Source organism: Enoplosus armatus, chromosome 14 (genome assembly GCF_043641665.1).
Source record: "Enoplosus armatus isolate fEnoArm2 chromosome 14, fEnoArm2.hap1, whole genome shotgun sequence".
Taxonomy (NCBI): domain Eukaryota; kingdom Metazoa; phylum Chordata; class Actinopteri; order Centrarchiformes; family Enoplosidae; genus Enoplosus; species Enoplosus armatus.
This window is the reverse complement of record NC_092193.1, coordinates 11762959-11785252: the sequence shown is the minus strand read 5'-3', so window position 1 is coordinate 11785252 and position 22294 is coordinate 11762959. Positions and strand designations below refer to the sequence as shown.

Below are 22294 nucleotides of genomic sequence, written 5' to 3'. Positions count from 1 at the left end.
AGTGGGACACGAAGGTGATAGATACATATACATAATTATCTTTTAACGGCTAACAAATAACACTGCTCATGTTAAATCTCAATATACAGTTCAACTGCACCACAAACTACAGCCTTCAAAATGATCATAAAGTTGAATCAACACCTCTCTAACCTTACTGCAGCACTGGTGTATTAGACTTATTCGTTTTAGCTAGGTGCACCTAATAAACAGGCAACTTTACACTGGCAAAAACAAAATAATTCTTTATATGGGCAGGTCTAACTACTGCCAAGAATTTCAACCTGGATTTTTCTGATTCCCCTTGGGATCCATGGAGGACTTGTGAAATAGAACAGTGTGCATAATTTGATTGTAAAATCACTCAAATAGGAAGGCAAAGACCATTTTTATGATAAGTCTCTAGGGGAATAATAAGTAGAACATGGCCTGTGGTAGACAAGGTAGTGGGTAGACGGCAAATAGTAAAATATATTAACACATGTGCAAGCAAATTACACAAAACCAAGAAAGTTCAATTAACATTAAGCTTTTATTTAGCAACAATAGAAATTCTGTTTTGATACCATAAAGAGTGATAACGGAGAAAAAACTAAAACTTACAGCAGCTATCCACAACATGAGAGGAATATTCAGTGCTTGATTGTGAAGGAGGTAAGGCTTGCATAGTTATAGTGATGCACATGCATTTGTCGTGATTGTTGGATTTTAATTAGACCAATAGCACTAGGAATATATATCTAATTATACTTAACTATGGCAAGACCTTTACACACACACACACACACACACACAAATCTATAAGTGCAGAGCCAGTGTCCCTGCGTCAGTACAGTGCTACTGTATCTACAGAGTCAAGTAGACTTGAGTGCAACGCTGTTAAGTCTCTATACACATCTATACAGTACATCGTTTAGGGCTTAATGATATTTTAAACATATTTTATTGTTGTAGTACTGGCCATGATTCTTGTCAGATTGAAGAAACATTTTACTTGCCATCATCTTAGCAGAGAAACAGCTGAGACACAGAGTTACAATCAACTGCAAACAAGCAGATTTTGAACACATCCAGTTAAACACTAATTATCTGCACCACTCACGGTACTAGAGAGTGAAAACAAAGGCTAATGTTCCCAAATGGTCTATTTTAATACTTTGCACTGCATTATAGTATGCATGCACAAGTATCGGGGTCAGAGTTCTATGGATGTGCTCAGGATGCATCATGCACTCCATTGTAGCTGTTTGTAGCGGTGGTGGCCTTGTATGTCTCTGCACTGAAGCTGATGAGTAAAATGTTTTCATGACCAGCAGGACAAACTACCAACAACAAAACCAAGGCTGCAGTTTAAACACTCCATCTATCTAACGTGTGTGTGTGTGTATATATATATATATATATATATATAAATATCTCTAAAATACATTCTAGTTTTTCCAATACATGCCTATACCATACTTGGGTGGTCAAGGGCCACTATAAATAAGTGAGTTTTTGTGCTTTATTGTTCACACATCTATTGAAGAATATACGCCTCTGGGTTCATTCAGTGTTTTACTGCCTTTGATTCCTTAAAGACATTTTATTTTTTCGACCTTACCTGCTGTTCTATACCAACTCCATTACACGGTCGCATGTGCTAGGGAGTCTCAGCACAAACCCCAGTGCAGCAGATAAAGTCCAAAAGGTGGTAAAAGTAGATATCCATGTATATGGTATTTGTGTGTATTTCTACTTATTAGTAGATGTCAGGCAGGTGAGTGTAGTTCCTGTCCCAGTAGCCTTTCAAGTAGAGCCAGTCCTGAGCTTTGTTGTGAGGGTTGGGCCCTTGCTGAAACCACCTGTAGAGTTTTAACAAAGAGAAGATTTATTTGACATGGATACAGCACTTATGGATAGAGAAAGAGAAATCAAAACACAAAAGCATAACACTAGTTCACGGCACTGTTGTTTACAACACAATGGCAAAAAGTTATATATATGTCCCGTATCAAACACCAGTATCTTCACGAGTGACAGTGTTTTGACTAATGCATTCAACAACACACAGTTGCAGTTGTGCATTTTGTCCTGAGGAGGGTGGTGTAGTGCAGCACTTCACACCAGAGAAAACAACAGCAACAAAGTAACAAGCTTTGAACCAAACCTTGGGCCAAGTGCAGCGTTCCTTTTCAAGTATAATAAAGGGGACGGCATAGTTGATAACACAAGACAATAATAATAATTAATGAAACAAATTAGCAATAGGGAAACAACATAGGGCAACAACAACAACATCATATGTCTCAGTAACTAACCTTGTTTTCCATTCGTCTGTTGATTTGGTGCGATTTTTGCGGGCCATTCTCTGTTTTTCCTCAAGCCTCTTCTTCTCTGCACTTGCCAAATCTATAAAAAAAAAAGGCACGGATAAAGAAACTTGAATACCGCCAGAGCTGGTATTTAAGCTAGTGTGGCATAATGGGGCCATACACTGTACCTATATCTCCATTCTCCATGGCGCGGATGTCAGGTCTGAGGCGACTATCTGTTGTGGGAATAACTCCCTCCATGCTCTTCTCCATCTCATTTAGGTGCATAGCGAATGTGGAGAATGCGTAGAACTGCCAGAGAGAGAGAATGAAATAACCAAAACATTTCGTCATAGCGGGAGCAAAGACAAAAGGCAACAGAATGACGCAGATTATTCTTTTTTAAATCTACAAACTGTTCTGATTCCACCCCTCCTGTCTTCTCATACCTTGGCCGAGTTGTCCGGTCGAGGCGTTATTTTCCAGATGAGCTCACTGCCTGGGATGACCTGGACCGTCTCAGCATCAGGTGGAGGCATCTCCTCTGGCTCCTCATCCACACTGCTCTGGAGATACACAGACACACACACACACACACACACACACACAGACAGACATAAGCTCAAGTGTATTGAACCACGTGGAGACAGAACACAGGTGACTTTGAAAGCAGTAAAATTGAATACCTGTTTATTGCCCTTTTTTTCATCTGAATTCTTTCTGTCAGTCTTTTTGTGGGCTTCGAAGGTAGCAGGGTCTACAGTGTATAAGCATTCAGTCCATTTGCCATATATTGCACAGAGCTTCTTTTTGCTGCAAACATACAGAGAACAAGTGATAATAAAACACAGATTCAGACACAGCATCACTGAGTGTTACATATGGCAAAAGGTAATTAACAATGTAGTAATTTATGACAAATCTACATTACTGTCAGGCAATATTAAACAACTGATGAATAATTAAATCATTGGTAATTAAAAGGAAGAAGATACCTTTTATCTAGGATGTATCCCTCCACTTTATGGAGCTCTTTTCCAAAGAGGCCACAGGGCTTGAACATCATGCTGCATCTCTCTCCGGTCCTACCACAGAATGACAAGGCTGTTTAACAATTCTCTTTCACTCTTCTCCTAATGCGAGCTGAGGCTTTCAAACATTAATTATCCAGCTTTTCTATTCTAATGGCAACTGTCCCAGTTCTGCTCCCATGATCAATACGCTGAATCTGAAAGTAGATCAACACTCCACTGCAGAGCGTAGAGAGAAAGATATTCATGCTCCCAAGTCTCTGTGAATGCAAATGCACCAAGTGAATATGCATTTCGAGACAAACAAGACACACAGAGCGGCCCAAAGAGAAGGGGATTTCTATTACTTGTGATTGATGACTTCCACGCTGCCGTACTGCTCGATCCAAAGCTGACCAACAATGATATTGTGGACACAACAGGTAGGATTTGTCCAGGTGTAGGCTTCATTATATCTGCAGAGACGAAGAAGCAAAAGATAAAAGACAAAAGCAACATAAGATGATGCCACCTCAAAAGGATTCAAATCAGAGTTGCACAGCAGTCTTAGACTGTGCACTCACTTGGGCAGCTCCAGTGTAATGACTCCCTTCGGCTCAGCTTCTATGCTCTTTCCCCAAAACTTGAGTTTGGGGTAGATGGAGCCATGGAAGACGAAATCCTGCTCGAGGCCCTCAGCTTGAAAGGCACTGACTGGAGGGTGATGGCTCACTTGCTCTGACACCCACCTGAAGCCCAAATCGTCTCTGATGGAGAACAGGGACATGCTTGGTATTGCAGGGAAGGGCACTAAAAAATTAATCTTCACTAAATGCAAAATGTTTTGTGTATAGGTGCGCCCATGAGACACATTTGTGCGTTTAAGGCACTGACAAGTGTCTTACCTGATGAGCTCATAGGTCTCCCCCAGCAGTGGGTTGAAGGGTTTCCCAGTCCTCTCCCACTGCGATGCTACAGCTGACACAGCAAATGCTGCAACACACTACAAACCAAATTACAGGTAACCAATTCAATATTTGATAATGATAGAAAATATAACTATTGAGTCTCATAATAGCATCCTGCTGTTTTATTCGAAAAGATAATAATGGCACAGTACTTTATGAAAGGCTAGAAACTCTACAATAATATTTGACTTAATTCAAATAAGTAACGTGAGCTTACATGAGAAGAAACAAATGACATATTACTTTGGAGATTAACCATTAGATATTTTTAAGATAGTAAACGTGGGCTTTGTGGTACCTTCATCCTCTCGACAGAGTCTGTTGTGGCATTGGCCTGGTGGATGAGGTAGGTGTGCTCCATGTATTCTGTCAACCGCTGGAGGAAACTCAGAGGCTCATTAAATATCACAGGCATGGCAATCTTTGACAACTCCTGAAAAAGATAAGATGATAAGAAATAAAAGAAACTGTGTTGCAGGGGCAGTGGATCGTCTGTATTTCTACTCTGAGTTACCAGTTATAGATGCAGCTCTAGAATCGAATACAATCCAATACAACAGAGCTAAATCCCATCTCTGTAAAGCATATGCATGGTGTATGAATAAGTATATGGACACGTGTATATACAGTTAAATATATGTGAACTATCAAATTAAAGTTTTTCATGGGTGTGGATTTGAGGTGTGGATCTAATTAAGGTATAATTGTTAACATTTACAGCTCAATTCAATGTTCTGGTGGTGTTGCAGACTGACATTATTCTATTATAACATTCAACTGTAATATCTGAGGTTTAGTGTAAAAATGTTTTGCCTGACATGTACAAACAAATCTAATGCAGTGGTTTACAATATAAAAAGATGCGGTGAAAAAAAAAAGACAGGAGATATTATATTAACTCAACAACCACATGACTGCACTCTTCAACACACTTTACGCATACCCTGTGTGAGTGTGTCTGTATATCTATCTGTCCACAGAATTGCGTATGCATGAATCATTAGCCACATTTAATTGAGGAATAAAACATTAATAGACATTATTAAATGTAATTAAATCCAGGACAGGGCTGAGTGAGGACTGAGATCCCTTAGGACTCCAAGACACTGATACTAATGACTATACTCATAAAGACACCGTAAGTTAAGGAGGAAGTACAAAAAAAGAATTTATCACAATTATCTAACCAATTTTTTTTTTTTACCTGAGTTTAGTCTTTGTTCAACAAGCCTGTGTAAAAACAATGTCTCAGGACAGCATTTACTTTCTCCAAACAGCAAATTGCAGTACAACAAATAACAAGGGTTCATCTGTTGGAGGAGAATCGTCTGTTCTCACCATGCCGATGCATTTCTTCAGGATACTCCAGATGCTGACGTCATTCCTGGAGAACATGGGAGCCGGTAGAGATGTTCTGTGGGACAGCAGCATGAAGAGACAGAATTACATTAAGGAAGAGGATTTCTATCAGTGCCCATATCATGTGCCATAATATCCATCTACGTGTAAGTACAATACATTTTAAAGTCTATTCATGGGAAATCATTAGATTGTTTGTTTTGTGTGCAATGTATAGCAGGCAAACACTGAGGGCACGTGATCTGGTCTCCTCCACAATCAAAATTATTTACGGTTCTAATATGGTGCTGAGCACAAATCCAATGCCTGCAAGTATTGGGTAAACCACATATTTAAACCATTATTTTGTCTACTTGAGAGCTTGAACTATTTAAAAGATGCAGAGTAGACAACATAGCTTGAACCACCATTTGGGAACAAAGACAAATGAGGTTTCAGCCGGTCAGGTCAAGCCTCAGGCAACACGCATGAATGAACTGCGTGCGTGCGTGTGTGCGTGCGTTGATTTTCAAGACTGGTTATAAGACACACTCCTTAAATTGACAATTTTGCTTATGAAGCTTGGCTCAAAAACACTTCTCAGATATTTTACTAATTTGCACACCTTTAGATTAATTATGGACTGAACGTTCTCTGTCTTAACTTGTACACATGCAGCTGCTTTTTCTGCTCCCTCTCAAACTTTGCCTTTGCTACTTGACTAAATCTGGTCCATGTTGTTTATCTTCCAGGCTTGGTAACAACTGTAGTGTGGACTGTTTTACAGCTATGCAGGCTGGAGGCAGATTGTGTCCTTGTTTAAAATTGAGTGCTGACGCAACTACACAAATAAAAACCATTACTTCAGCTAAATAAACAGAGGTGGTGGTGTGGTGGGGAGGGGGGGTTACTCCATCTGTAGGATGAGCAGAGCAGTGATGCATGGCAGACTGTACTTCTGGCCTAGTTTGTGTTCCATCAGCCTCAGACCCAAAATTTATTTTTACAAAGAGGATTTCTTTCATTGGACTGAAACGTGACAACTGGGTTTTCTATTTTCTAAAGTAAATGATATCTACTACTGTACGTGTAGACATCTGAAGATTCATGAGACATGTAGTTTTTGTAGTTGTTGAACACAAAAATCCTACTTTTTTAGATGAGATGCTCCAATTTAAGCCACAAAGTTCCCAAATTTGTCTTAAAATGTGGTCAGAAATCCTAGTTTTTATGTTAAATCTTTCTGAAATACAGCTAAAATAAACCTTTTAAACAAAACTGTATTGTTCAGCAGAGGCTCCTGAAACACAAGCCAATCTAGAAGTGAGGCGGGATTTTCTATATACGTGTTAAATCAAAGCTTTGAAGCATGCACTTACAGAAAACGCTGTCTATGGTTGAGCTGTATCAGTCTTCAAATCATTATTGTAACATGCATGAAAATAATACATCTACATCACTGTAGAGAGCGAGAGAAATGTTAAACAACCAGACTGAGGCCCGTCTACAGGCAACCAGGGACAGACGTATCTTTGAATGACAGGAGTAATTCAAAATAGACACCTCCTAAATCATTAATACACACACACACACACACACACAGACAGACACACAGACACACAGACACACAGACAGACAGACACACACACACACACACACACACACACACACACACACACACACACACAGAGCTGGCCAGCCAGCCAGTCCCCTTTCCTCCAACTCCTACTCTATGCCAGCACATGCTAAATTATTCATGGATCACTTGTTGGATTAAGGAAGAGAGGCCAAGCCAGAATCAGAAACGCACGGAAATGAAAGATTGTCAAATCTTCAAGAAATGCCCCCCCCAACTCCCCTGTACAGCCAAACACCAAGCGCTACGTTGATATTTCGCTTGGAGAGTTGGATCTGTCAGGAAAAACAAAGCAGGCTATTCTCTGTGGATTGGGTGCTCAAACAAAAACACCTGACTACAAAAACAAACCGGAGTGGAAAGGTAGTATCCCATTACACCAACTCTGCTATTTGCCAGCCTATCCTCTTGCTGATTGAGGTCTGTAACCTACCAACAGACACACATACTAAAAAGTCAAATAGATAGATATTTAAAGTTGCTCAGCAATATAAAGTTATATTCTACTGAATCCTGCTACCAGCTGTGATAATGATCTTTAACGAAGCCTTGCACAAAACAGTGAATCGGTTGTCTGGAAACCACTCAGCATGGCCAACATTACATTTCCACTCGTCTCTTTGCCATCTTTTGAGCCAGTAAACAAGCATGACATCATAACTGGAGCATGTCCCACCTGTGCTTCTTGACTCCATTGCACTGGGCTGGTTGGTTGCCATGGTTACCCTCCCCCGACATTCCGGTAGGCCCCCCGAGTGCTCTGGGATGGCGGAAGCTGCTGAGAAGGGGGGTGTCTCTCCCCTCGTCCTCTTCACAGGAGTGACTGGCCACAGACAGGAAGCCGCTTACAGAGAGCTCCGACTCCGACTCTGTGGAACGATGGTGACAGGGGGCAGATGCCAGGTCATGCCAAGTACGCCAGGTCAACACTCACACATACATACATATATGCAGGTTCAAGTGGCCGGCAGAAAGCTGCAGCCTGACGAGTACACTGTCCGCAAATAATCGCTTGTGCACTCGAGTTCCTCTCCAACCTCCCCCTCCCTGCTGCCAGCCAAACCCCACCTGAGGATTGTGTTCCAATGAGAGGCCACACAGAGGCTTCACTTCCTCCAGCACTGTTTGCTCTGTGCTTGCTGGATGCTACTCCTCCCCTAGCCAGCGTTGTCAGTGGCATTACAGCTACCGTCACATACACAAAGGGAGGAGAGAATAGTGTGGTATTTGTACACTCTCTGATGGGAGGACTGTATATGCTAGTCTGAGTTATGAGTGCATATTGTTAATACGTGTACTTGTGTCTGAAATATCTGTCAACATATTATTCAGTATACAACAGCATGGCTGTACCGTATGTGCATGTACTGTGTTCAAGGTGGCCGCAGGTACAACACAGCTTCATAAACATCCTCTACGTAAACAAAGACACTTGATCGGGTTTTTACACACTCAGCTCAGCATGTGAAAATCCTCATATATATGCTGAACACAGTTTAGAGTCTACAGGCAGAGTGTCTCCAGCTCGTAGATAACTCAGGGCTATCTATGAATAATGTAATGATTCCTGAGAAAGATTGGTCCATAGTGCACAAACATGTTGTTGAAGGAAGTCTGCTGTATATAATCACCATGGTGAGGCTTTTGGGTCCACAAAGAAGCAAACTTCATGCATGGTAAACATACAGTGCAGTAATACTAGAACAAGATTTGCTGCTGGAGGCGATTGTTCAGCCCTAAGTATGTAAATACGAGCTGCAATTCTTAAAGTTTCCTTTTGGAGTTTTCTTGTAAACAAACAAAGTTATGTTTACATTCAGTGTTTATTATTGAGGCCTGACACACTTCTTAAATGCCTTCCTCATAAAACATTAATGTTTAAAATTGTGCTTTGTTCACATCCATGTTTGCAAGCTTGTATTCTTCTTCTTCCCTGCCCTTGTGGGCACATCGCTACTGCTTCTTTGCCCTTTATTGCCATCAACCATCAAACAGAAGAATGGTGTGAAACCAACCACAGCAATGTTAGTTACAATACAAACAGCAACTTGTGAAGGCATTGTTCTATGGCTACTAGAGGTCAAAAACTCCACGCTACCTTTAAGGAAAGCTCAGCAATGGGAGAAATGAGCACAGCTCAATGAACAATGCATTTAGCTCAGTGTTATTTTAAGCAACATTTGTAAAAGCAGAAAATTACAAGAGAAGAAAAAATGCTTCATCTAATGCTTGAGACTTAATTTGTCTAATTTATGACGTGGCCAAGACACTGTATGAAGAACAAGATGTACTGTACTGATCTCGTGTAACCCCTGTAACATATTCTAACATATTCTTGATTACTTCAATCAAGAAGTTTGCCGACCTGACACAGCGTCATAGAAGTCATCTTCAGTGAGGGTACTGAGGGTAGACGACCTCCTGCTCTTACACAGGGGCTGCTGGAGCTCGTGATGCTCAGTGGCCAATGTCTGCAGAGCCTCTGTCAGAGCTTTGTTCTTCTCCACCTCCTGCTCTAACTTCAGGCTCCACACCTGCAAACACAGGACCACCAGACAGATGAAACACACAGACACACCCCAGAAACAAGGTACAGTAAATGAAGAAAACATGCTCATATACGTTTTGATCCAACATGTGTGCAGTATAGCCAGTGTTGCTGGCAGATTTGTGATTGACTGATGGTTTGATTGATATGAAGCTATCGATCCGCTTCTGTGTGTGTCTTTGTGGTTCTGAGTGCAGGTCATTGTTCTAACCCTGCCCACAGATCTGGTTTCCTCCAGTCAGAACCAAACACCCTAGTCTCCGAGAGCTCTGTAGCCCAGGATTGAGTGTCTCTTCAGAGCAACCTGAGCCAGGCCACTGTGGGACAGACTGATCAGTGTTTCCTATTGTCTAACGCTGCTTTTGTACGCGCGTCCTTTACTAACTAAACAGAAGACAGACACTAAACAAAAATACACAGATGTGAACATAAATTATGTCGAATGAGATAAGTGCTGCCAAGAACACATTTTTCTTAAAAAATAAATACTTTTAAAAAGGATTTTTTTTTTTAATTCAATTCATTTATAAGTATTATTAGCAGACAAAAAAAAGCATCCAGAATAATCATAAAAATGGAGCATAGCCTTGGCGGTTTAAAAAAACCCCAAAAAACTCCCAGAGTCACCTTGGGGAAGGCAGCAGAGTCTGAGAGAAACAGGAGCTTGTAAATCACACTGTAAATCTGAGACTGCAAAGCACGGCCAATGTCTTCTATTAAAGTTCATCCTCATCTCTTATACTGCCTGTTGTATTACCAGTTGTGTGCACAGCCATGCACAAAGAAACACCTGTCAACGCAGATCTGCTGATGTGCTCAAGGTGGGTTATGATTTGTACCAATTTCCCTTTCAGATATGTGGCCATAACCATCATGGGTACAATGTTTCAGTGATCACCATGGAGACTTTATGGGATCGAAGGTCAAAAAACTAATTTCAGTGGAATTCATATCCAAGATGTTCACTATCTGTGATATTCCCATTAAAGAAACAAATGTGAAACACACCCTGGAGTCTATGATTTTGATTAAATAGTGCTCATATTGACAAGACATTTTCAAATCATAAGATAATATATCACATACAGTATATAGACAGACATGATGGATGAGACAGTGAAAACACTGAGTGACACATTTACCTATTAGCTGATTTCTTTCCTCTGATCAGCAAACTTCAAGGCTGCCGATCCAGCCATTTGTAATGAATATTGATTGATTCCAATCCACACATAATCGATCGGAGCACCCCAATACTAGCTAAGGGCTTTTTTATCTAAATATAATGACTGAAATACATAATGTAAACCTGACTTCTTTTGTGCCCATGGCTCGATTCAGCAAAACTTCATTATACATACAGTACAGAGAGGTGAGAATGACTCATGTGCAACAATATGCAGATCCTAACTCTGCAACAGAGAGCAATAAAAACACCTCTGATCAGAAGATTTCAAGCTACTGAAGCATTCATGACTTTGCCTCATATCACCCCATTTCTACAAATACACCAAAAACCCACACTCACACTTAACTTATCCATGATCACTTTATATAGACCTGTATCCTTGTAAAATCAAATGAACTACTGTGCATACACATAGACGTCATGTTGCACTAAGGTGTTTTTGTCAATGTGACAGAAGCTCATAAGCAGCTTCTTTCACACAAGGTTCAACAGCTGTCTAGCACCTACAGTCAAGGACAAACTTCACACTTTCGCTCTTGCTGTCATCAACTATACTGTTTACCCCCTTTAGGTCATGTTATGTGAAGAAACCCACAAACATCTCTATGATTTTTTCCCTCTGACTGTAATAACTGTCCTTCCATGCAGATATAGAAAAAGTCTCAGAAGATTAATTGGCAAGTTAAGGAAAATACGACTCAATCTAAATCTAATCTAAATCAAATTCAGGATTATCCCATTGTTCTAAAATGTTCGTGCTGTTACTATCTCACAAAATATGACCTTTAGTGTGCAAAAACACACCCATTTGTTCATTGTCCTTGCAAATGTATGGTGGAAAGAAAGTTAGCTCATTGTGAGGAGCCTGTGTTAACATTCCCTGTCACAGGCACTTGGATTGAGAGCCCATCCAGGGACAGAACACTTTGTTGTGTAACTATCCCAGCCAGCTCTTTCGCTCTCGCTGCATCCTCTCGCCTGAGCACAAACAGCGCTATTTTAAGCCCTGCTGAGGCTGTGTGCAGTAGCTGTCGCTGAAGCCTGGGAGGGAAGCTTCTCCTTGGCCAACACCCCAAAGGGTAGAGCTTTTAGTTTGTTCTAAAATTTGCTTTCTCTGCTGAAGGGGAAGCAAATGTATTATAGCTCTATACAGTCCTCTGTAATAACTATACTGTAACTGTATATCAAACTGTACAAGACTATGATGGCTGGGAGCTAAGCAACTAAAAAATATTTTATTTGAGCGTGAAGTGAGCACCAGTGCAGCAAAGAGATGCAGCAAGCAATTACACAGAAATACTCCCAGGTACCTCTCTACACATACACACCCTTGACTAAAAGGTGAGAATCCAAAAAGATAAGTTTGAATAAACACTTCCTCCTCTCAGACAGATTTATGAATGTATGACCCGACAAAGAATGAAGTCAGTGCAGGGACCGACAAGAACATTTAACTGTGCCCGGCGAAGTCTCTCCTGGGTGAGAGATGACAGTCGGTCGGTCAGTTCCCCATGTGGCGATGGTTGAACTAAAGGTCAAACGGTACTTTGTGTTCCCACCATTCCCAAAGGGTTTGAAGGGCAATCTTTCTTACAATCTGTAGACAAAAAATTATGAATCACTGCAGGAAAAAAAAAGATCCTGTGCTGCCATTCTCCTTCCTTCAGAGCAATACATACTGACAGATCTGCTTATCTGCGTGTCACCACTAAGTGGTTTCATGCTGTAAGCCCCCATTTGTTTTCTTGACAGGTGTGGAAGCCTGCTGCCTGAGAAACACCGGGAAAGGTTGGGTTTTACAGAGCTGTGTTGTGTGCATGACAGTTACTGACACAACCCCCAAGAGGGTTTCTGCCCAGGATTGTCCATTTGCAGCTCAATCTTCACGACAATGTCCTTGGGAAGAAGCAAAGTTAGCAGCACAAATCTCTCCACTTTAAATGCCATGTAGTCACGAATCCGTCATACTGTGCCCTGCATGTACTGTATAAATGTGGCACTCACTGGCATACTTTAGTTCTGCAGCTGCTGCTGAAATGGGTCAGACCACATATACTCTGCTAAATGGTAACACTGTAAATGCTCCGAAACCCTATGAAAGGCACAATTACAATAGCACGTGAATACAGTATGTAGAAAACAAATGTGTATAATTCTGTACATAAATCTGCACATATTTATATTTTCCGTGTATATATTTATTTTGTTCCCAATATTTTTTATATCTGTATTTATTATATGTATATTGTTTTTAAAAAAAAACTTTGTCTTTGCTGCTGTGACTTGTAAATTTCCCTGCTGTGGGATAAATAAAGTCTAAGTCTAAGTCTAGTAAGTGGCAGCAACAGAGGCATCTGTCGTGGGACAATGGGAATGTGGGATTAGAGTTAATACTGCGTAATACAGCCAATCTCAGCAGTGTAGGAAATATAATCCAGTTAGTAGATGTAGTAGCTCCAGCTTAGCATGATGTAACATGTGGATGTAACATGCTTGTTAAGACATTTCCTTCTTATATTATACTATCTGGTTGCCAGAAATGAATTCAGTGTCCATTGTTATGACACTGTCAATACTTCTTGGGTGATGAGACTGCAGTGAATGTTCTCAGCCTCCCTGTGATAACAACGCAGGGTTATTCCTTATGACAGGAGAGCAGCTGGTGCCAATTCATACCAAGATAATGTAGTTTGGCAATGCACACATCACTGTGTAAACACGCTGCATTTGGGCTTTGTCGTGCAGTGTTATATCCAGCTGACTTCCAAAGCAGAGTTTTACTGTATCTGATGCAAAATTATTTCATTTATCTTCACATTATACAAAACCACACACATGTAGACACAGGAATACTTACTTGTGTCTAAATATAAATATAATCTTAATTCCTGTTTTGCCAGTGGTTTTACAATAAACGAGTTGTAGTACATACCATACTATAACCTGCAATCAGTAGACAGTGTCAGCATTTTAGTGAGGTATTTTGACAGAGTGCCAATTTAAAATTAATTGGTAATGAGACAAAAAAGGTGATTCTCTCAGCTCTTAATTTAGGTGCAACACAACAGTGTAACACAAAGGAAAACTGCTATGTTGAAATGGTTAAACCCACAATCTTAACTTTAAGTATCACCATATCAAATAAATCCTCAATGCAATTTAATCTATCCTCCCCCATGCTCTTACTTTGACAGAATTCTGTACATTATAAATTGATCTCATTGAAAACATGCGCAGTGTAGCGTTCACTACCACTTCAAACATGCTCAATTTCACACTCTTCATCATCAAATCCATCACTGACCTCCGCATACTGATGAATAGCCAACGCTTCAGACCAACCTATTAACATCGAATCTACAACACTAAAAAAAACCATCAGCCTAAATTTAACCTGTGCCAAACTTCAAACACCTTATGACAAGTCATCAGGGAACAGCACATTGCAAACACAGCCAGTTATTTAGCTCACAATAAAAAATAATATGAAATACAAGAAGATACAAGAACAACTGTTTGGTTTGTACCTGTGCAGACACTGGATGAGAGCTCCGTCTCTTCTTTCTCCTGTGCTTGGATGCTCTGGCATGTGGAAGTGTGCCTGCGAGCGTGTGTTTTCACTATGTAAGGGTGAATGCATGTATCTCCAGCTGAGCCTGTGAATATGCACGCGCTTCAGCTCCCTCGCTCAATGCACAGCCTTTCCCCAGAGCAGGAGTGTGTGGATCCAAGTCCAAGTGTGCCTGTGTGTGTGTGTATGTGTGTCTACACTGATCTGCGGGCTGAATGCAGACCTAAGCATAAAAGCGGATCTTGCCTGTGTCCTTCCTACAGACGTGCCAGTGATTAACACACTGTTCATTGCTTCCCCCCCAAGGGCACAGCACAGCCACTGGGACAGGTGGACACACACACAAACTTCAAATCTGATCGGTATGAGGGAGCTAACGTAAAGGGGGGGGGGGGCTTGAGGATTTTGTAATCACTCAATATAATTTATCCAGCCAATAGGAGCACAGCACATGGGTGAGTGTATGGGAGTCAATGAGATGAAGATTCATACATGCTCAGTGAGCTGCAGCTAATCTAAAAAGAAAACTGTCTTCCACAACTATTACATCAAGTGCAATACTGCAGAGGATTCTATATTACAAGATTAGATTTCACTTGAATGTCTTATTTCTCTGAAATTACGGCAACACGGTTTCACATTCATGGAAAAAAAACATTACAATACAGGATATTAGATAAACAATTGTTATGGTTCTGGCTGCATTTAATATAATATTACACATAATAATGTGTAAGAAACGGTCTGATGGTGGAATATAGCTCAAACCCCAAAGGCAACTGAACTGTACGGTGTCTGTTAGTTTGTCAAATCCTGTACATGCTGATACAGGCCTGATTAAGATGATGAAGATGTTTCCCTACCTCCTCTTGTTTTGACAGCAGTTCAAGGCACAGATGGAGAGCAGCACAGGTTTCACTGGAGAGGTCACTGGTCTCTTTGGCTTTCAGTAAAAGAGGGGCAGCCAATGCTTTCAAAAAAAAAAAAAAGACATTTTCAGAGCAGATGTATAAATTTGGCTGCAACTAACGGTTATTTTTTATTACTGATTCATCTGTTGACTATTTTTATGATCCATCAATGAATCAATTAGTATACAAAATGTCAGAAAATGCTCATCCCAGAGTTTCCCAGTACCCAAGGCGAGGTCTTCAACTTTGACCAACAAGCCACACTCCAAACATATGCAATGTACATTGAAATAAAAAGTCTCACATTTAAGAAGCTGGAAACAGATTTTTCCACGCTAAAGGGACAATTCAAGGGTTAGATTTTGTATTTAGAGGACTAGAGATGTAAAACTCTCCAATAGACCCGTCATATTTATCTTTTGACCACTTGAGGGGCCCAGAGCCCCACGTTGGGAACCACAGGGTTAGAGTTATGAAAAATTGTTTGCAATTAATTTTCTGTCCATTGACTAAACAATTAATTTACTAATCTTTTCAGCACTAGTATAAAATCAGCAAAGGTTAAAAAAAAAAATAAAAAAAAGGACATTGGATTAACTGCACAATATGTCACCAATTCCAGGACTCCTACCGCAATTCTCCTCATTCTTCACCATCGATAGAAATATTGACACTTCACTCTCCAATTTCTGCTGGGAAGCGTTGGCTGCCTGCAAGAGCACACAACAAGAGACCCTTACACTTACACACACTCACACATCGTCCTCTCTGAATAGCACTTCTTCCCTACAGTCACCCAACAACCCACCTCATTAAAAAAGGTCTGAACTAAATTTTACCTGAAGGGCTTGTGACAGATTCCTCACTGTCACGCCACAATCACCATCCGCATCGTCGATTATCTGTTCTCGGGTGCAGTGACGAGTGCTATAGGACGAATGTGCCTCAAAAGCCTCCAACCATCTCTAAGTGGACAAATATCAATAACATTTATAATGCTGTCCACCCTTACAGATACACTTAGACAAATCAGATTGTTCAGGTAGGTGGGGGTATAGCCACAGCATAGAAGGTGAATCTCATCTCACTTTTCTTGTTGCCACTGAATCTGTCTTTGAGGGGACCTTAAAATAATGTACAGAGTCATCAAAGCACCTGAGCATGAAGAAGCAATGATCCCATGGTTTGACCTAGAATGACAACATGAAATTATATGTGTTTGCTGCACTACATATCAAACATCATCATGTCAATGTGACCACAACGGAAACATCAAAGGACTGTGCATCCTTGTGTAGTCAGGAAGGTTAATCGCTTACAACGAGCCTATAACCTCTACTACAGTACCCACCATGCAGTAGGCTTGTGTTAAAGACTTGCAGCCCTGTTTTCTCACACCAGCCAGTGCATCAGCCCTAGAAAAAGAAACAGATGAGAGAACACATAGACGTGGCATCACACCATAGACACACTGTACAAAATAAAACACAGCAGTACGGATCGAGTCACAATTTAAAGTTTTCATCATGCTTGGTGAACCACTACTGATGCCTCCATCTCCAACAAGGACTATTTGGAGGAAATTAGATTTGCCTGTATTTCAGCCACTGCAGGTGACAAGGCATTGTCTGGTTAAATGTGACCTTTTACACAATCAAGGACGGAGTAGCAAGAGCAAAACTTCTACCATGGCCATAACAGCATATGTACAGAATACACAGTATACTAGACATTTACATACTATACTTTTTAGCTTAAGAAATCTGCATGCATATAAAGTTATCTCACTGTCTGGGGTACCAGGAGAGAGTTCCATCCTCAATTACCACCCAGTGGGATCGCCATCCAAGAAAGCGTGAACTCTGTCAGAGACACATGAGGTCAACAAGAGATCAACTGTGTAGCAAAAGTAAATCATATAAATGTATAAATATATCATATGTAGATGGGGAGAACAAAATATTATTTCTTTATTTTAAACTTTCGTTTTACTGATCTTTTTTCATAATATTCAAAATAAACTAATGAATTCACAGATAACACTTTCAACACTGAATAGTAAGGAATAAAATCTCTGAAGGGGCCTTTTGTATATACTAATGATGATAGATGAAAGATGAAAGATGAAAGCTGCATCCTGCGCTTAGCACCCAAGATGACTGTGATTGGTTTAAAGAAATACAAACAAGCCAGAGTCTTTTCTCCCCTATCCCAGAATGATAATGGGTTGAGCCCGACCTTTCTCCAGCACTGGCACAGTGGTAAAACAAAGTGTGGAGGGTCTGGCTATGTGAGACCATGTGATGACTAACAGGAAAAAGTAAAGTCTATACCACCAAATGTGGAGGAGTCTGAACAAAAACATTGCCTGACAATTTGAGTGTAGAAAAGAACACACTTCAACATCTGGGTACCTTCCAAAGAGGGCCTTCAATCTTCTGCACCCCACTGCTCACATCCTTTGTGGGGGAAAAAACAATAATCCTCAGATTGTGTACAGACAGAGCCTGACTGACAGCGTTGAAGAGACCATAAACACTCAACTCAGTTTTTTTGTATTACAGTAAAACCTGTATAGTTTCAGAGGTAAATAATATATATTTTTAATTTACCTAACAGCTTAGTGCTTAGCCTTTTTGTTTTTTATTTCCCCCATGACTATGCAGTACTCTGCATTGAAGCTGTGCCAGGCTTATCAGACATCCAAGCAAGAGCAAGGACTGCTGACTCGCAAGGCTTTTTCTCCACAGTCACCAGACCTAAAGTGAACATGTATAGAGATGTGTGAAGAGAGGAAGTGCAGGAAGATAGTTGTGTGCACTTATATTTAGGTAGGAAGGCAGGAAACATCCAATCTGTGATTAAGGTGCTTGGCACATCAAGTGTTGACTTTCAGTAGAGAAGATTGGGTTATTTGCTCATGGAGAGCCCAAAATTGAAATGTTTAATCTTCTGGGAAACAGGAATGAGCTCAGTAGATTTCACAGAAATCTGTTAATTAGATTTTTCCTAGCAAGATTCTGGCCCGATGGTGGTGCTAGGTGAGGCCAGAGGATCACTAAAATAATTAGGAATCATCCCATCCATAATAGCAATGTGGTGTAGAGCCGATAGCTCAGGTTGGACAGTGTGTTGGACACTGACTCACAGTACATGCACTCAGGTGGTGGACAAATGTGCTACTGTACCTTAATTCCTGTACCTTAGGTTTTTATTCTGGAAAGAAGAAAACTTCATATAATTAATTGGGTGAATTAAAAACAATTTATTTGCCCTTACCTTGTCTTGATAGGCTGCTAGAATCAGTCTCAGTTCACCACTGCGGACCAGGTCTAATGCTGTCTGCTCTGCAATACAATCAGCCATACAATAAATTATCATGCAATACACAGGAACAGGACTAGCAGAATGTACTGTAGTGTTTACCAAAGTGTGTATTATTTGAAAACAAATTATGAAAGACTCCATTGTAAACATGATTGCACTTATAATACATTAGTCAAAATAATAAGGGGTGATGCTCAAAGTTACAGGATATACCATTGTTGTTTTTAATACTGGGGCTGGCTCCAGACTTTAGCAGCTTTATAATGCACTGCTTCTGCCCTCTGTAGGCTGCACAGTGTAAGGCCGTATTTCCCACCGAGTCCCTGCAGTGAATATCTGGAGCTTCTTTTCCACCGAGCTGAAGAACAGAAGGCAGTTGAACAACAGAAAACTTAACGAGGCAGAAGAGACAGACATTTACCTCTTTTACACATCTGACTGGAAACGTATCTATATCTAAATATCTGATGTATCCACCTTAAACCAGTCACACAATACAGAGAAACGAGCCAATTATAAAGAGCTTCTGCTCTGGTCTACTAAGACAGGACAGTTGGCACATGTTGTCTTGTTTGTGGCCATCTGGGATTCAAACTTGTTGCCTGGTTGCAAATATATCAAACAAGTTGGATTTTTGTGACTAGAATCTGTCGTAGTTTGTGCATCGCAACAATTTCAGAGACAGCGAAACCTGTGAAAGGCATTGTTAAATGTGTGAAAGATGTTCTCAAAGTGTGATATATTCTGCCAAAGTTCCTCGAAAGGTTACCACCCTAACCAGCTTAGACAAAGTGGAGATGTCCCCCTCTCTGGCCGCTTCCAGAAGCTTCTCCTCCCGCCGCCTTGTCTCTCTTCTCTCTGCAGCTGCAAAAACCAAACACTATTTGAGATCAAGGGCAACTGATCTACAGTAAAGAGAAGCCATGAGCCATTAAAAAAATCCTCCCATCATTTCATACCCTCCAGCATTGTAATGATTTCATCATCTTCTGTGACATCTTTAGGGATTTGAGCTGTTCCATTGATTATGTTGGAACAGGCATCATAGCGCAGCAGCAACAGAACAATCTCCTTAAGGGTCCAAAGAAAGGAAAAAATGTAAGTCTGACCATCACATGTCATCACTCTGAAGCTTCAAAGGGAGAAAGGGAAAAGTCTATAACAGTGATTCCAACTGGTATTAGGTTGGCTGAGAAGATGAGTCATATGTCAAGTTACAATGCAAACAAAACCTCTTATTATGATATATGAGCTGTAGCTACCTTTCTTCCGGTGTAGGCTGCTTTGTGTAGAGGTGTGTCACCCATGTTATTCTGCAAATTTGCATCAGCACCTGCCTGCAAAATGTGTTCCGATAGAGTAAATTTCACTGGCTGCAAATATGCATTGGACACAATATACAGAGTGATGTCAGCTCTCACCTTGAGTAACTCCTCCACAACATCCCTGTGTCCAAAGTAACAGGCCAAATGGAGGGGTGTCCATCCTGAGCTGGCTTTAGACCTAGCTACGGTGACAGACAGGAACATGAACACTCTCCTACCTACCTGAACTCATGTTAGCATCCTCTTTTCACTTACATGTGCAGTTGATGTTGAGAGAGTTGCTGTGGTCGATCCTCGACTGAAGGAGCCTCTGAATATGAGAACAACTGCCCTCTTTAGCATAGAGGAGAAGCTGATCCTCAATTGTGTCTGCCTCCATCAGCACTTGACTTCCTTAAATGCCTGTCCAAGATACTGGGGACAAAAAGCGAATTATTAGACAAACGCACATACAACCAGTAAAGGTGAGTAGAGCTCCTCGATCGGCAAATTAGCATCAAATTTTATACATTTAAATGTTAAGTAACTCGCCTACATGGATTTTCAGTCAGTTATTATTTAGCTAGGTTAGCTATTTACTTTCTTTTAGCTTCTGTGAGGTGGAGAAACTGGTTTTAAAACCAATAACACGAGGATATGAGGCGAATTTACCTGAACACTTAACTACTAATTAGTTGTTGGCTAACGTTAGCTAAAACGAGATAACAACTTCAGACTTACAGGATTTAAGGATTTACTACTCTTAATGTACCAAACCTTCGCGGACTTGGGTCTGGTTTAGTTACAGCTGAGGGACACAACACTTCACAGCCGAAACTTGATCATTTCAATCAGCTGACAGCTGCTGGTAGCCGTCACGTGACCAGGCAGCTGCTAAACTTGTGTATGCAGAGACGTAGCTAGCTATACAATACTGGACCACCCCTCAAATAGTACTGAGCCACCCCAAACCCCAAACAAGCAATCAAGCAAACAAATAATAATTTTTTACCCCCTGTACTACTGTGGGATTTTAAGAATCAACATCATCCTCCAGTGAATCAGCAAGATGCCAGTGAAGCCTGTTGCATCAAAAATGTTCATTTAACCTGAATCTGAACCTGAACCAGACTGGGCGGTTTTCCCCAAATTGGCCTACTTTTTGTTTTTTTGGGCAGGTTGTAATAATTTGGGCATTCAGCTCTCATCCCAATAGTATTACCGAGTTTGGCAGGCAATGACTGATAACTGATGACCATCAAAATCAAATGTCATATCAGTTTATTACAACTAAGTTTAAACATTTTTTTCCTATTCCAATTATTATTCTAGTAGAACTAGTAGTTCTCTGCGCTTCTTCAAGCAATGTGCAGCTGAATCAGGTGCTTCTCAGTTAGAGGAGAGGAAAAGCAGAGACTGACATATTGATTTGCAGCCTTTTACAGACTGTCTCTTCATCAGAGACAGAATGGGCAAAGACATGAGCCAAACAACTATATAGTCAGGTGTACAATTGTCATTGGATAATTGGTTGAACAGGATTTCAAATCTATTGGGTAATGAATCCCAGGGTGGGAGTTGCCACACCCAATGCATTAACATCAGAAACAGAAAAACACAGATAACCTACAGTTACAAAGATACAATGAGTACTGCATCCATCAATTGTAATATATATATATATATAATATATGTAAATATATATATATGCTATTGTGTCCCTGTGATTGTGCAGGTTCACTTTTTGTCAGTCAAATCTGGCAACACAAAGGCTCTGCATACCCACTCAATCACTCAATTGATATCACTCTTTGAACTAATTACAATGACATGATACAAAAAAATAAAAAAATAAAAATATATATATAGATATATATAACAGTATAAGTTGTCTTGCCCTAACAGGTGCAATAAAACTATTAGGACAGTGAGGCAGCTGTCAATCAAGCACAGCCTGTCCACGCCCATAGTCCACTGCATATACAGGTGTCCAAGTTGTCTAAGACATGTACCGTGTAACTTCAACATCGCATTTCGTTCCACTAATCATCCCCATATTTGTCACATTAACTGAAACACTTAACTGAAACACTCTGTATTTGCACGTGAAAAGATGTCAACATTTATGCTACACTGGTGAGAATGTTACTGTATCATAACCATATCAAGTATACTTATCTTTCATCACTTGAAAATAT

General features: G+C 40.5%; 1 protein-coding gene across 1 annotated transcript; it reads right to left on the bottom strand.

Annotated features, from left to right (window-relative positions):
* Nucleotides 1–1496: 1496 nt before the first annotated feature.
* Nucleotides 1497–20496, bottom strand: LOC139295954 (oxysterol-binding protein-related protein 1-like). The gene is made up of 27 exons (XM_070918156.1): nt 20373–20496; nt 20214–20299; nt 20055–20129; nt 19752–19863; nt 19571–19656; nt 19006–19150; nt 18745–18812; nt 17880–17924; nt 17254–17327; nt 16817–16880; nt 16554–16655; nt 16305–16430; nt 16097–16175; nt 15418–15524; nt 9612–9780; nt 7923–8115; nt 5611–5686; nt 4571–4705; nt 4210–4307; nt 3889–4071; nt 3673–3780; nt 3290–3379; nt 2981–3107; nt 2744–2860; nt 2483–2606; nt 2301–2391; nt 1497–1844 (listed from the first exon to the last, which is right to left on the bottom strand). The coding sequence occupies exons 1-27, from the start codon at nt 20494–20496 to the stop codon at nt 1742–1744; spliced, it is 2907 nt and encodes a 968-aa protein (XP_070774257.1). The 3' UTR covers nt 1497–1741.
* Nucleotides 20497–22294: the final 1798 nt, after the last annotated feature.

What these genes read in the sequence shown, in the direction of transcription:
- LOC139295954 (XM_070918156.1), bottom strand. Translation starts at nt 20,496, where the DNA reads ATGGAGGCAGACACAATTGAGGATCAGCTTCTCCTCTATGCTAAAGAG. An exon ending in TCTCCACTTTGTCTAAGCTG is followed by an intron (nt 19,151 to 19,570) that starts GTTAGGGTGGTA and finishes TCTGTTCTTCAG; the next exon opens with CTCGGTGGAAAAGAAGCTCC. An exon ending in TAGCAGCCTATCAAGACAAG is followed by an intron (nt 17,925 to 18,744) that starts GTAAGGGCAAAT and finishes TCCCCCACAAAG; the next exon opens with GATGTGAGCAGTGGGGTGCA.